This window comes from Urocitellus parryii, chromosome 3 (genome assembly GCF_045843805.1).
Source record: "Urocitellus parryii isolate mUroPar1 chromosome 3, mUroPar1.hap1, whole genome shotgun sequence".
In the NCBI taxonomy this organism is placed as follows: domain Eukaryota; kingdom Metazoa; phylum Chordata; class Mammalia; order Rodentia; family Sciuridae; genus Urocitellus; species Urocitellus parryii.
In genome coordinates this window covers 58,312,384-58,326,618 of record NC_135533.1, presented here as the reverse complement: position 1 = coordinate 58,326,618, position 14,235 = coordinate 58,312,384, and the positions used below count along the sequence as shown (strand labels likewise).

Sequence of the window (14,235 nt, the reverse complement as noted above, 5' to 3'; positions counted from 1 at the left end):
TGCTGACTAGTGTTAGGGCAATATGCCTCAAGCTAACCCACCATAACCCTAACATCTGGATTCACATCTGCTTAGAGTGAAAAAGTTTATGTTGTTTTTTTCTTAAGTTTCTTTTTCTTATGGGGAATTTTTGTGCTTTGTGCCCCCAAATCATACATTCACATACTTTATACATACATATACACTGTGTACACATTTCCCCTTGATTGATTTTGATAGAGATCGCTTATATTTGCTATTACTCTCCAAATCTACAAAATGAGTAGATTGTTTGGTGTCCTAATATGTAAGCATAAATATGCAACAGGAACAATATATTATCAAAAAACATTAGCCTATTTTCAGCTTTCAAATGTACCTATCTGTATTAGGCAGTGATATTTTAGGAAATCATTTTCTCCCTTAGATTTTAAAAGTGCTTTTCAAAATATTTAGGCTGGGGATGTAGCTCAGTGGTTAAGCGCCCCTGGGTTCAATCTCTGGTACCAAAAATAATAATAATATAATATTTATCCTACTTGTGTTGGAGGTAGGAGAAAATTATCCTCTTGTCACATGTGAGGAAACTGAGGCACAGTGAGCATAGGTGATTTGTTTCAGGTTACACAGAAAATTCAATGATGAAATGAGAGGATTAACATTCAGATTTAGTGGCAATTTTTTGGCATGCATACATATGTGCAAATTATAGAGCACTGTGAGTTTGTATATTTGGTGTAGAATACCTATTCTAATTATTTTATATGGATAAAGTTTATTTCACTATGTCTACAGATAAGGAACACAGAACAGGCCTCAACGAGTGCCTAATACAGCTCACTCCTTTAAGAAGGTTCAGAACAATCAAGTGAATACAGTGCCTTATTTAAGACTAAAACTCAGGTCAGCCAACAACCAGAAATCTGTGTTTACCACTGGTATGCCACACTGCCTTAATAAAAGGTACAGTTATGCTTATAAGTCATTTAATATAAAAATATATGACATCTGAATCATGTAAAACAAAGTACTTATAAAATAAATCTTACTGATACATTAGAGTTAGAACGAAGAGGGGGGGATGTATATAGAGAAAGTAAAATTTAATTCAAAGTGTTATGGCCTATTCACATTTAAGATCTGCATTTATCTCATCTGTAAAATATTTCACTGTAGCTATATTTGTGCTTAGTAGAAGGTCTGACTTTTATATTAAAAATAGAAAATCTCATAAGTCATTTCTCATATCCCTTCCTCTGCCCTAGTAAGAGCTTTTAATTTGGAGATTGTAGAGGTACAGTAAAATATACCCCTCTTTTAAAAATTTAAGTTCATGGTGGTTATGGCTTCACAAGAAATTTAAGATCATATATATCTTGCCACAATCAATTTTAGAAATCTTTTAAAATGATAACTTGTCCCAAATCCTGTATTTGTATGCTTAATAAAATAAATCACTTTAACATTTGACATATAAGCTAGTCTTGATAGAACAAGAACTGCTATGTTTTTAAGCATGTGGGAATCGATTTTATCACTTATTACCATGTGAATATTAGAAAGATATGAGTGCCTGTGATCCCAGCAGCTCAGGAGGCTGAGGCAGGAGGATCTTGAGTTCAAAGCCAGCCTCAGCAACAGCAAGGCGCTAAGTAACTCAGTGAGACCCTGTCTCTAAATAAAAATACAAAATAGGGTTGAAGATGTGACTCAGTGGTTGAGTGCCCCCAAGTTCAATCCCTGGTACCCAGGGGGGGAAAAAAAAGATATGAGGGTATGTATACAGGCGTCTAAAAAAATCTAGATAACTATAAAACCTTGATTCACCTTGTAGAGGTCCTGAAAAAATTAAAAAACAAATGGAACAAGTTTTTCATTATCTCAGAAAATTCTACCACCGCTAAAGTATAATGCTTTAGTAAATAATTTCTATTGCATTGCTTATACCATTAATATAAGATTTTTAAATCCACATTGTCAACTCATTATTTAAATGACTCACTCCAGAACGTTTCTTTTATATAAGCTAGTCATCATAGCAAGTTATTACACAAAACATAAAACACACTTGCAGAAGTGTAAATATCATATTATTCATGACTTGCTTAGTCTTGTCATTTGCCTTCAAATTTACATCAAATGATGCTTTTTTCATCAAAAGCTCCTGTGCTCATATTCAAAGTTTTCATCCTCGTTATATAAGTATCTTGATTCTCCATGCTTCAAGACAAAAAAATCTTCAGTCTTAAGTCCATATCTTTCTAGAGCTTCACTCAGTTTCACTGGAGGCTCTAAGTAATGCTGGCAAAGGGCAGAATGAAGAAAAAGAAATTAATAACACATGGTTGGGTGATATTTCAAATTAAACTTCAAACTGAAGTAACCAACAAATCCTTCATAAAACAATTCCCTTTTTAATTGAATTATTAGCAAATGAGTCAATCGTATTTGTTAATACAGTCTGAGTCATTATGATATCAACAGAAATGTCTACTAATAGATAGAAATTAATATAGCTAAACAACTGTATATCAAATGTGGTGCCACCTTAGACTGAACACCAATAAGATTATATGAAGTCTGATTTGTTAAAATTTCAATCTATTGTGGCATCTGCTAAAAATGGCATAGAGAATTGAATGTTAACGTTTTTGAAGCATATAAAAATCTGTGTGTGTGTGAGAGAGAGAGAATGCTAGAGCAAATATTTTTGGCTGGAGAAGGGCTGATGGAATCAAAACCTCTAGCCACATGTATAAACTAATCTGCAGACTGAAAAAGGACCCCCAGAGAAGAGATACTATGGGTAAGTTTCCCTAGGTCCCTTGATTTCCTCAATTTTTCATAGCTCAATAAAAAGGGAAGACGGCACACAGTATGTTCCAGAATGTTTTCACCCAAATATTTTCCAAATATTGAATAAAATAGTTATTTATAAATAAATTTAAAAGTATAAAGCTAAATCATGTCATTAGTTTTTGGTGGTGTTTTGTTTGTTTGTTTATTGTAGTATCAGGGATTGAATCCAGAGGTGCTCTACCACAGGATCTTGCTCAATTGCCCAGGCCAAATTTGCAAATCTTCTGCCTCAGCCTCCCAAATCACTGGGATTGCAGGCATGCTCCATCACTGTGCCCAGCTGGTTATTTCTCATTTGGTCTAAGTCTCTACATCGCATAATAGCTATTTTTTCCTTCATTCTAAGGCTTTCCCCCCAACCACCAGACTCCTGTTAACTTCAATTAGAAAAGGTGTGAAAAAAGGAGTATCATGATCTGATTCAAGTTCTAAAGGTCACTGCCCTCTATAGTGTTAAGCAGATGTAAGGGGCAGAGTGGTAGCAATGAAGGAGGTAACAAGTGGTCAAATTCTGAGTACAGTCTAATGTTAAGTTAATTGCATGTAGGCAGGGTGGGGAGGGGGTACCAGGAGAAGGATATGAGAAAGAGACGTTAAGATTTTAGCCTAAATAACTGGGCAGACAGAGTTGCCATTTACTGAGATGTAAAAGAAGTTTGAAGGAAGATCAGAAAGTTTGGTTTCAGACACCTAATGGATATCCAAGGCGGGGATGTCAAGAGACAACTATAGATATATAAATGTGGATGATGTTGGAGGAAGGAGGGATATGAGCTAGAGAGGCACAGCAGGTAGATGGTACTTAAAGCCACAAGGCTGGATGAGATCCTTAAAGGAGGAAACAATTGGAAAAGAAGAGATCCAAGGACTAATACCTGCAGCCCTCAATGTTTAGGGGGAGGGAGATGAGAAGCTACCAAGAGAGACTAAGAAGGACAGCCAGTGACAAACAAGGAAAGCCACAAAACATTTCTTGAGGCTTAAAATGCAATATTCCCCCCTTGCTCGCTTGTTCATGTATGACTCTTTTTAAAGGGTTACAAATATCTTTCCACTGACTACTGAAGATAACCAATTAATGGATGGCCCAAAACAGGAACCTACTTTTAGTCTATTTTATACATATAGAAAGGAGATCACTAATATATTGCCAATAGAATTTAACTAAATAATAACCTAAGTCAAGAAATTTCCCTTGCAATTTTTTAGAAAATATTTCGAAATGATAGAATTCTTTCATTGAAAAATAACTACTTTTGTTAAAATTCTTTTCACCCCAACAATACATATACACCATCACTTTACACTGATAATTTATTTATCAAGCTATATATAACTTTAGTGTGGCGCATGATGTAGTATGTAGATTTAGTGTGGATTTTGATGTTTTAGCTGGGAGTAGATCCTTTGCCTTTAATCTGCCTAGATTGAGCAATATTGTTCTGAGTTTTTTCATAGGTTAATTCTTATCTATTTCAACCATCTAGAAGATAACCCTGGAATTAGGTAAAAAAGCCTTCTGAGTAACTGATAACAATCTCCTGATCCAAGCACTTTAGGCCACAAAGGAGATAAAAATGCCCTACAGCCATAGGAGCAAACAGCTACGAGAAGCAAGGTGGTAAATCAGAGATCAGTGAGATTGTGGGGAAAGCTGAGTTCCCAGCATTCTGGATTTGATAAAGGAAAAGCAAGCAGTCCCAGACAACAACTAAGTTCTAAAAGGGATCCCTATTTTAGAATCTTCTACAATCAAGACCCTGGTCAATTAGAAAGCTAACTTACATATTATATAATGCTTGAAGTCTGTTTCCATCAAAACTAATGATTTAATGTTTTGAGGCTTAAACACATGTTCTAGGAAATCCACATACCATATTTTAGGTAAACTGGATGTTGCTATATATGAAATTTTTGAATCTCAAAGTGTTCAGAAGTTTAAGCTAAACTTCTTGGAAAATCTCATCTACTTTATAATTTAATAAACTCATGTTTGTCTAGTGTTATTCAACTAACATCAAAATGTTAATAACTTTCTTTTTTTTTAGGATTTAAATCTTTTTTTTCCCATATCTTTATTTATTTTTATGTGGTGCTGAGGATCGAATCCAGTGCCTCACATGTGCAAGGCAAGTGCTCTGCCCTTGAGCCACAGCCCCAGCCCTAAATGTGAGCAACTTTCAAAGGATTAAAAGCTATGAGTTTTTATTATATGTTTCATTAATAAATAAAGATGGAGGTTAGATTTATAACAGGAATAACACATGAAGGCTGAATAACACAATAATTCTTTTTTTCTTCTTATTCTCAGTACTGGGGTGCTGAACCCAAGGGTGCTATACCACTGAGCTATATCCAACACTTCTGTTGGGCACTTAATAACTGAGCCACATCCCAGCCCTTTTTGCTTTTTGAGATTGGGTCTCACTAAGTTGCTTAGGACCTCACAAAATTGCTAAGGATAGCCTTGAACTTGGAATCCTCAAGCCTTAATGGAATTACAGGTATGCACCACCACACCCAGTCCGGATACTTTTTATTTACTGAGACAGAGTCTCACTAAGTTGCTGAGGCTGGCCTCAAACTCCTGCTTCAGTCTCTGGAGTCTCTGGGTTCACAGACATATGCCACCACACCCAACTGTGCCAATCACAGATATGTGAGTAACACAATAATTCTCAGAGGTTTTGATCCTCTTCTTATCTTGCCCATGTATCAATGAAGATCACAACTGCCTACCCAATCACTCAAGCTAAAAGTCTAGGAGTTAATCTTGATTCATTTCTTTGCCCAGGTTTAATAAAATACTATAACTTCATCTAAGAAACTGATACCTATTATAAATGGTATATGAAACTTCTCTCTCTTCCTTCCTCATTCATTCATCCTCTGTATCCCACAAAGTTATTCGTTTATTCACTCATTCTATTCCATCCCCTGACAGCATGGCTAAGAGTAGCTACATCATGACTCAGGATTGGGAATTCTGATTGAGGGGGTGGGAAACAAGCAATCAAGGTACTAGGAAATTTTGAAACAAGATGTGTCCAGGAAGAAGGCAGGCCAGAAATGGTATTGGGGAGAGCCAAAACCAGCAAGAAAACCGTGGGTTCCTGCAGAGAGGCCCGAGGATATGGAAGATGCCACAGAAAGTAAAGAGAAGCCACATTCCATCCATCCCTTTCTAAAGTTTCCTTAGGGCAGGCTTGGATCCAGAAAAGAAGATAAAGTTTTAAGCTATCCCTTCCTTGATCCCAGAATCGATGTTAACAGCACAGTTCTAGGGTTCAGCTCCCTTAAGGAAAAAAATCAGCTCTTGTGGTTTAGTGTAGGAAAAACCAGTTACCCCAACACCTAGTACACAGCAGACACTAAACCAAATATGACAACATATTTCTAGAAGGTTCCACAATGTCAGTCTAGCCTTACTTCTCCCATTGCCCTTCGTGCCATCTACTGTCCTGCTTAAAGGTTCCTCACCATTCCCTGCACTTGTGCCTCCAGGCCTATGCTATGCCCTTGATCCCCCTCTGGAAATAACTTCCTCTTGCCTTTTCATAAGCAAGTTCAAATGTCATTTTTCCATGCTATTCTGATTATTGAGGATCACCCATGATTTTCTGAGACCAATGAATCTGTCCCACATTACAGCCATTTCCCCTTCCAATATCTGTATCACGTATACATCTTCTATATTCCACAGGAATGGAAGCTGCCTTGAGGGGGGAGACATGATGGTTCATTTTTCTACTCCCCACTCTATGTACACAGATTTTTGGTTATACAAACACATGCTTCGTTAACTACAATGAGTAGTAGTCCAAAAAAATAACTTGCAACAAGGGTTTTTCACTGTATGTGAATACTGTTTTACTGATTAATAAGGTTTAACACCCTAATTCAAGTCATGATTGTGATGACTGCAAAGGGTCTGACTCCACAGTCTGTTTCTGAAAGCATTGCTAGGAGACAGTGATGCCTGAATCCCATCAGTGGTCACACACATCATCAAAGTTATTTTTTTCATGATCAAACTCACCTCATTTGCTAAGGCAAAAGTTCCCCAGTGAATTGCCACAGATTTCTTTGTTTGAACATCGATGTGAATCCTGACAGCTTCTTCTGGGTCTACATGCTGGTATTTCATAAACCACCTGATAAAACACAGCAATTTATTAATTCTGGTCTTCAAATACACTCTGGATTCTAATTTTTGCTTTATCTAATCAGACTTTAAGACTCCACACAGACTTGTGGGTTGTTTGAGAAATAAGAATCATCTCAGTTTGGGTATTCTGACTTTGCCTTCCTATTCTTCACTTGATTTTTAATTAGTACACCTAAGAATTGGGCTAAACTGCCAAAAGAATCAGCAACATATACTAGTGGTACCTCAACCACTTATCAGGCCCAGGACTTACATACAGAACTTTAAATAAGTAGTGCTACTCAGCCTGGGCCCTCAGTGCTTCTGTTTTAATTGTTCTGGGTTGGGACATGAGCATCACAAAACTGAACACTGAGGTGTTTGGTTTCATAAGAAGAGAGGCTTGCGTAGTGGACGAATGATTCGAGATAATGCAGAAGCACTGAAAGGTTGCAAAGAACAAGGACCCAGGCAGGAGGCAGGCCTGGCTATGAATTCCAGCTCTTGCAGTTCCTGGAAGGCCTTCAGAAGGTCCCTTCTAATTCTCTGAACTTCCATTTCCTTGTTTGTTAAGTATAAACTTAGACCTATTCCGGGTAAAGGTTATTACAAGGATTAACAAAAACAATGTTTATAAAAGCATGAAGCATACTAGCTATTCCATAAAATTCTCCCAGAAAAGTACAGTTGACAAAAATCAACACTTTCAGGAAAAAAAATTACTATATTAGGAAAAAAATATTATCTACAAGCAAACCTTTCGCTTTTCAAGCCATCAATTTGGTGGAGGAAGAATAACACTATCTACCTGATCCACCAGGGCCTACTAATGCTACCGAAAAACTAATGAGCCTGGATTCAGCACAGGTGCTTCTGCAGTTCAGGGAACATCATGTAGGAATCCATCCATCTGTAATAGCCAAAGGGTGTTATTTAATAGCCAAAGGGTGTTATTTACCGCCAGCAGTTGCTGGGTCCTAAGAGAGCCCAAAAACAAAGCCACTGTGTTCTCCCCAACAGAAGATTACAGAAGCACTGTTCTGCCATATCTCCTGGCACAGAATTCAGGGCAAGATGAAAACAGTTTTGGGGGGTGCGTCTTTATTGATTTTTTGAAAGATCCTACTGCAAATGAAAGGGATAGAAATTCCTTTCTATTCTCATGCCTATCTGAAATAAGTTTAAATTTTTGACTATGATGAAACAATTAAAATTTTAAATCCCAACGGACTTGGTGACAAGAGATCTCAAAAGTAAGGATGAAGCATTCCCAGCATATGACTGAAAGTCGTTTTTGTAATCATATCACGTTTGTAGAGCACTCTCAAGTTTGTTGAATGGATACTTTATTTCTGAAACTGTTAGTACTGATCAGAGAAATGAACTACCCAGAATAGGCTGCCACATTTAACTCTCTACAGTAAATAACATCTTCCCTGCCCTTCTCCTGTCTTAGAAATAAACATGGCCCAATGCAAGCAGGAAGGAAGAAGTAGGTAAATGTGTATATGGTTTGGTTTATCAACACAAGCACATATCTAATATGTACATTGCTACTTATGAAGACTTACTCTCATAATTACAAATTAGAAATATTCAGTTATTTTAAGAACATGTACTGAGTAAAGATCATTATCATACAAAATTGATTAAACCAGGCTGGGACTATAGCTCAATAGCAGAGTGCTTGCCTAGCATGTGTGAGGCACTTGGTCCAATCCTCAGTACCACATAAAAATAAATAAAGGCATGCTCTCCATCAACAACTATAAAAAAATTTTTTTAAAATTGATTAGAACAGTTCTTAAAAAAACACAGGTTGATATTTTCAGAGGCTTCATTATAACTAGAATTATTTAAGTGGAGAAGTGAAATTCAAGCACTAATATTGATTTATGATAATTTTAATAATTATCAGGCACTAAAACATTAAAATATCTAGCCTCCAAACTAAGTAAACTAGCAAAAAAGCATAAAAGGGAAAAATAAATGTTAATAAATATAGGGAAAAATGGAGTTAGTGAACTTAAAAGGTTAACAAATAAGTACAACAAAACCAGATGGAAACAAAAGATAAGATTCATATATTCCATCTATGTGTTAGAGAAACACTAGGTGTTCTATTTTGTTGGATCACCTAAATAAAATGCAGTTGTACCCATGTATGCAAGCACTGTAAAATGCAAAAAAGTCATTTTTTAAAAGAAAAATTTAAATTAGCCCTTACTTTGTTACTATCAGTATTTGTTTTCTCTTTACTACACATAAAATCAAAATTGACTGAAATCTAACTGAATTCTCTGAAATCACTTCTCTTTTCCCTAAATATACAGTGTTAAGGAAAATGCAGATGTTCTCCTAGGTCTCCAGCCATATGTGGCCAAGAGCTGTTCTGGAAGTAAGTGATGAGGACACAGTGGCTGAAGGGTGAGGGGAGAGCAGTGTGACGTCATGATCACACACACTTTAGCACAGACTAAAAGGCTGAAATGCCACAGGCCAGCTCTGGCTTTCTCTCTGCTCCACTCAAGAGAGCTACAGGACAAGGGATTGGTGTGTTCCAATCATGGAGAGAAAAGTAATTATACAAAAAAAAGAATATTCCATGTGAAAGAAAGAACAAGAGTTAGGTTTGATTGCTGGCTTACAAGTTTAACTTTAGTTGGAATGGTACATAAACTTCTCATGAGGTATATTATTTCTTTATGCCCTGGTCCTTCTTGATTTGGAATAATTACATAAAGGCTATCCTATGATTAAAATATTTGAAATTTAATAATATCTAACTGAATTTGACCCACAAAGCCCCATCAATGTATAACAAAGCTCACCATTACATAGTTTCACAAAAATCATATCCTTTAAATTTCTAAACTTATCGTGCAGCCAAAGTGTTTTCTTTGGAAATTTACAAACCTTGGTTCATAAGCTCCGATGGGAATAGCAGCAAGGTCAAAAGGTCCGAACCTTTTTCCTATCTCTTCAAAAGCAGGGCAATAACCAGTATCTCCAGCAAAAAAAAATCGATTCCAAGGCCCCAAGACAGACCAGCTTCCCCAGAGAACCTTGTTGTCATCCATTAGGGTCCTTTTACACCAGTGCTGGGAAGGTGTAAAGACAAAGGTGACCTTGTCCTGGCCAGGGACACAATTCTCCTCCCACCAGTCCAGCTCAATCACGTTCTCACAGCCACATTTTTGCATCCAGTCGAGGAGACCCAAAGGCACAAACCATCTCAACTCATTACCAAATCGCTCATTCAAAGCAATGACAGAACTGTAGTCCAGGTGGTCATAGTGGTTGTGGCTGATAAGGACTGCATCTATTCGGGGGAGTTCATTTATTGTGCATGGGGGACAACGGAATCGCTTTGGACCCATGTACTGCGATGGAGAAGCACGAGAGCTGAAGATAGGATCTGTGAGAAATATGAGTTCGTCCATTTCCACCATCAGCGTGGCGTGTCCCAGCCATGTGACCCTTAAGCCAGCTTCCCTCACTCCAGCTTCTCCAGGGTCATTGACAAAATATGGTTTAAGCACTGGGAGTTCTTTGTCAAGTTCCTGTGTATACAAAGAAACACAAAGCAGCAGTGAGAAAAAGAAAGGTATTATATCACCCCGGCCCAGAAGGTCTATTTTGGAACAACTGACATTTTCAATGAATGAATTTGCTATTTTTGCTTTTCTCTTGAAAATGCATATTTAACTTCTTTTTTGATCAGAATAATATATTCAGTTTATTATCTTCTTAGTCCTAAATGCAACAGGCAAAGGTAAAATTAAACTTAAAATTTTTAATACAGCTAAATTAAGTTATTTTAGAGGCTTTCTTTTGAATCCCGGAAGCATACTGGCTGGGATGCAGTTATTTTGCTTCACTCAGGTGATGTACTTGGTGCTGAAAAAGGCCTCAGAAGCAGGTCTGAGTCTAAAATAGTAAAGAAAGCTGATGACGACTTATTTGTAGCTCTTGGATGGCAGATACGAACCTGACTTTTGGAGCTCATGATTCAGTGTGGTGCACCGTGATGATTCCTGGACAAATCTCATTCATCAATGTTCTTCCTTTCCTTACCCACTGATCAAACCTTAGAGAAATATGATCACTGCCTGTGACAAGATGACCGTTTGGCAAGGGGTGGAAATAAATATAGGTCAAAAGTGTAGTAAGTATTGTTCCTTTGGCTACATGACATTTTATATTTGGATCAAGACTGACCAACAAAAACCTGTGGCCTAGCATCAGTCCTGGCTTTTATAAAACTGCTTTTACTGAACTGTGACCTGGTGTCCTGCCATACAGAAGCATCAAGGTCTCTGGGAAGCTGCCTCTTGGATCCTGCCATGCATGCTGAAGACTTGTGCCACCTCCACCTTCCCACTGACCCCAGAAACATCTCAGTTCTCAGCAACTGGAAAAGCTCTTATCTAGAGCAACTGCCTTTCTCATTTGACGGTCCCTGGGAGAAGTAACAATTCATGCTTCTTTCCCCTTTGCTGTGACCAGGAAGTTGAGAGCAAAATCTGAAGGGCATGATGGAATGTAGTTCCATACTTTTTCTTGGCTTTATTTTTCTACCCAGTAGTCTATTTGCTCTTATATGCTCATTCATTTTTCACTGCTACGTGCATTTTTATAAGTTTGCCTCAAATCAGTTTTGAAAATTGTGGTGTGAGATAATTAAATAAAATATGATGCGCTGTAGCCTAAGAAGAAGGAATAAAGAGCCCACTTGCCAGTGGCATCACAGATGCAGTGATTTGTGTGAGTGCTGAAGAATGATGAGAAATTCATGATGGAGAGAAAAGGAAGACGCTACCCATACAAACACAGAGCCAAACAGGAACATGGCGTCTGGGAGCAGGGAACAAACCAAATCTATCTAAGGGATAAGAATACACTAAGAGCCTCCCCCACTCCACCCACAGACAATGAAGAAGCATCTTTTTATACATGCAGACACAAAGACATGACCTCATTTATGTTTCAGCAATGTAGAGTCTAATGATGACCTGAAAAGTATCCCAACATTGTCATGTTTTGAGGAGATGAAGACCTAATAAAAGAGTAAGCAGTGGGCTTGGACAAGAGAGCAGATGGGAGATGCTGGTGAAGGAAAACTGAGACATTACCAGAACCATCTAAATGGAAGAGAAGCAGCAGCACAGGAGAAAGACATAAAAAGATTTCTCTTAGCCAGTCCAAGTCTTAGTCTCCTCAATGCAAAACAGGTATAATAACTGAACACACAAAGACCTGAATTAGCAGTGGCTGGCATACCATAAGTGCTAAAAGCAAGCAAGCCTAAATTCTGATAACCAGTCACCACCCATCTTATCAGTCTCTTGAATTTCTGCAAAGCCACAACCTACTTACGATCTTAAGTAACATCCAGACACCTCAAAGCTCTCTGGATTATTCAACTGTCTTCCTATGCACTCAGTCCACACACAAGAGCCAAACAGTCCTCAAAAAACAGTCTACTCAAGGCACAATCCAAAACATCTTCCCTGGCTCTCCACCTGACAAAGCCCATCCCACCTCCTGAGCCCAGCAGTGCCCAGGCCAGGTCACCAGCTGATCCACACTATTCCTCTGCATATATTGTGTCCCACCTACACAGAACCACTCACCACTCTTGGACTGAGTTTAAGAACCCTGTGTGGTACTGATTCCATTTCACTGGTTAAGTTTTCTTGCCCTCTCATCCCTTTGAAATCATAATCAAATTGCACATCCTTCGTGAGACCATTCCTGGGTCTCAGATCCTGGAAGCACTCATTCCTGCCTCTCAACATCCATGCCTCTCTGTCCACACATTTCCTCTGGATGTTTTCTTTATATGTAGACAAGATTCATCCCATCTCTTATGCAGCTTGAAATCATTCACAGTGCCTGTTTGGTGATTTCCACATAGCATGTACTCAATAAAATTTGTTGGATGAATGAATGTCAATTTTTCAATCAGTTTTCAAATCTGGTAAAGAGAATAACAAATGCCATATTTATCAAGAACTGAGGAGATGGAGAAATGAATAAAAGTTGAGGGCCTACCAAAAGTTAGGCATCATACCAGTCCTGGAACAATGATGAGGATGAAGTATTTAATATATCAAATACATTAGTATAAAATAACATTAACAACAGCTACCATTTAGGAAGTTTCTATGTGCTCAATACTATAGTATTTGCTTCATAATTTAATACTGACCAAGACAAAACACTAGAAGTAAGTATTGTGAATTGTCTCCTTTTTTTCTTTCCCGGTACCAGGGATTGAACCCAAGGGTGTTCAAAAACTGAGCCTCATCTCCAGCCCTTTTTAAATTTTTTACTCTTGAGACAGAGTCTTGCTAAGTTGCTTAGGGCCTTACTAAGACACTGAAGCTGGCCTTCAGTTTGTGATCCTCCTGTCTCAGCCTCCTGAGCCACTGGGATTACAGGCCTGCGCCATCACAGCCAACTGAAATGTCTCCATTTTTACAGAAGAGAAGAACAACTAGTTAACAGCACTCGCACAAGATCTCCCTACTGGTCTCCATGTTTACTGCCTCCCTCCACCATACTTTCACACTTGATCTCACTTAACACAGTCTATTTTTGTTTGTTTATTTTAAAAGTAACAGCTAAGGGATCAAGTGGGGAGAATAAGTAGAGATGGAGTACAAAAGATCAAAAGAAAACACTTGGGGATAATAGATATGTTCCTTATCTTAATTGTGGTGATCCCTCATCCCCAAGTGCTCTAGGTATTTGTATATGTGTGTGTACATAAATACGTACATAAGCACACACACACATATGTATGTCAAAACTGATCAAATTATACATTTTAAATATGTGCAGCCAAGATTATGTTAATAAAACTATTTAAAATGTTTTAAGTAACACTATCTTTAAACAGTACATTAAAATCTCCTATAACAAAATACCCTGAAAACTGGGAGTTTTTATTCTGCTCTAAGTTTAAAAGCCATCTGAAGTTTAATATTTGGCATCATCTGACTATTCAGGAGGATACAAAGCTTCAATAGAGCAAAGCTGGTAGCTTTGACTTACTGCCTAAAGGTATTAAAGTGATTTTTAAAAGTATTAAAAGATGAAATGCTAAATAAAGCCAGTCACAAAGGCCCACATGCTGGATGATTCCATGTATGTGACATATCCAGAACAGGCAAGTCCAGAGAGACAGAAAATAGATCAGTTGTTCCCAAGGCACAAGGGAGGGTAAGGGAACTGGACAGGGA

At 37.8% G+C, this 14,235-nt stretch overlaps 1 protein-coding gene across 3 annotated transcripts in view; it reads right to left on the bottom strand.

Moving 5' to 3' along the window:
- Positions 1–224: 224 nt before the first annotated feature.
- Napepld (N-acyl phosphatidylethanolamine phospholipase D) overlaps positions 225–14,235 on the bottom strand; it is a 35,693-nt gene continuing 21,682 nt past the window's right edge. For all 3 annotated transcript variants that reach the window (XM_026384950.2, XM_026384951.2, XM_077795971.1), the window contains exons 3-5: positions 9,902–10,548; positions 6,878–6,992; positions 225–2,280 (exon numbers count right to left, since the gene is read on the bottom strand). In XM_026384950.2, the coding sequence (XP_026240735.1) occupies positions 2,134–2,280; positions 6,878–6,992; positions 9,902–10,548 (909 nt within the window). In that variant the 3' untranslated portion in view covers positions 225–2,133. The remainder of the gene's footprint in view (positions 2,281–6,877; positions 6,993–9,901; positions 10,549–14,235) is intronic.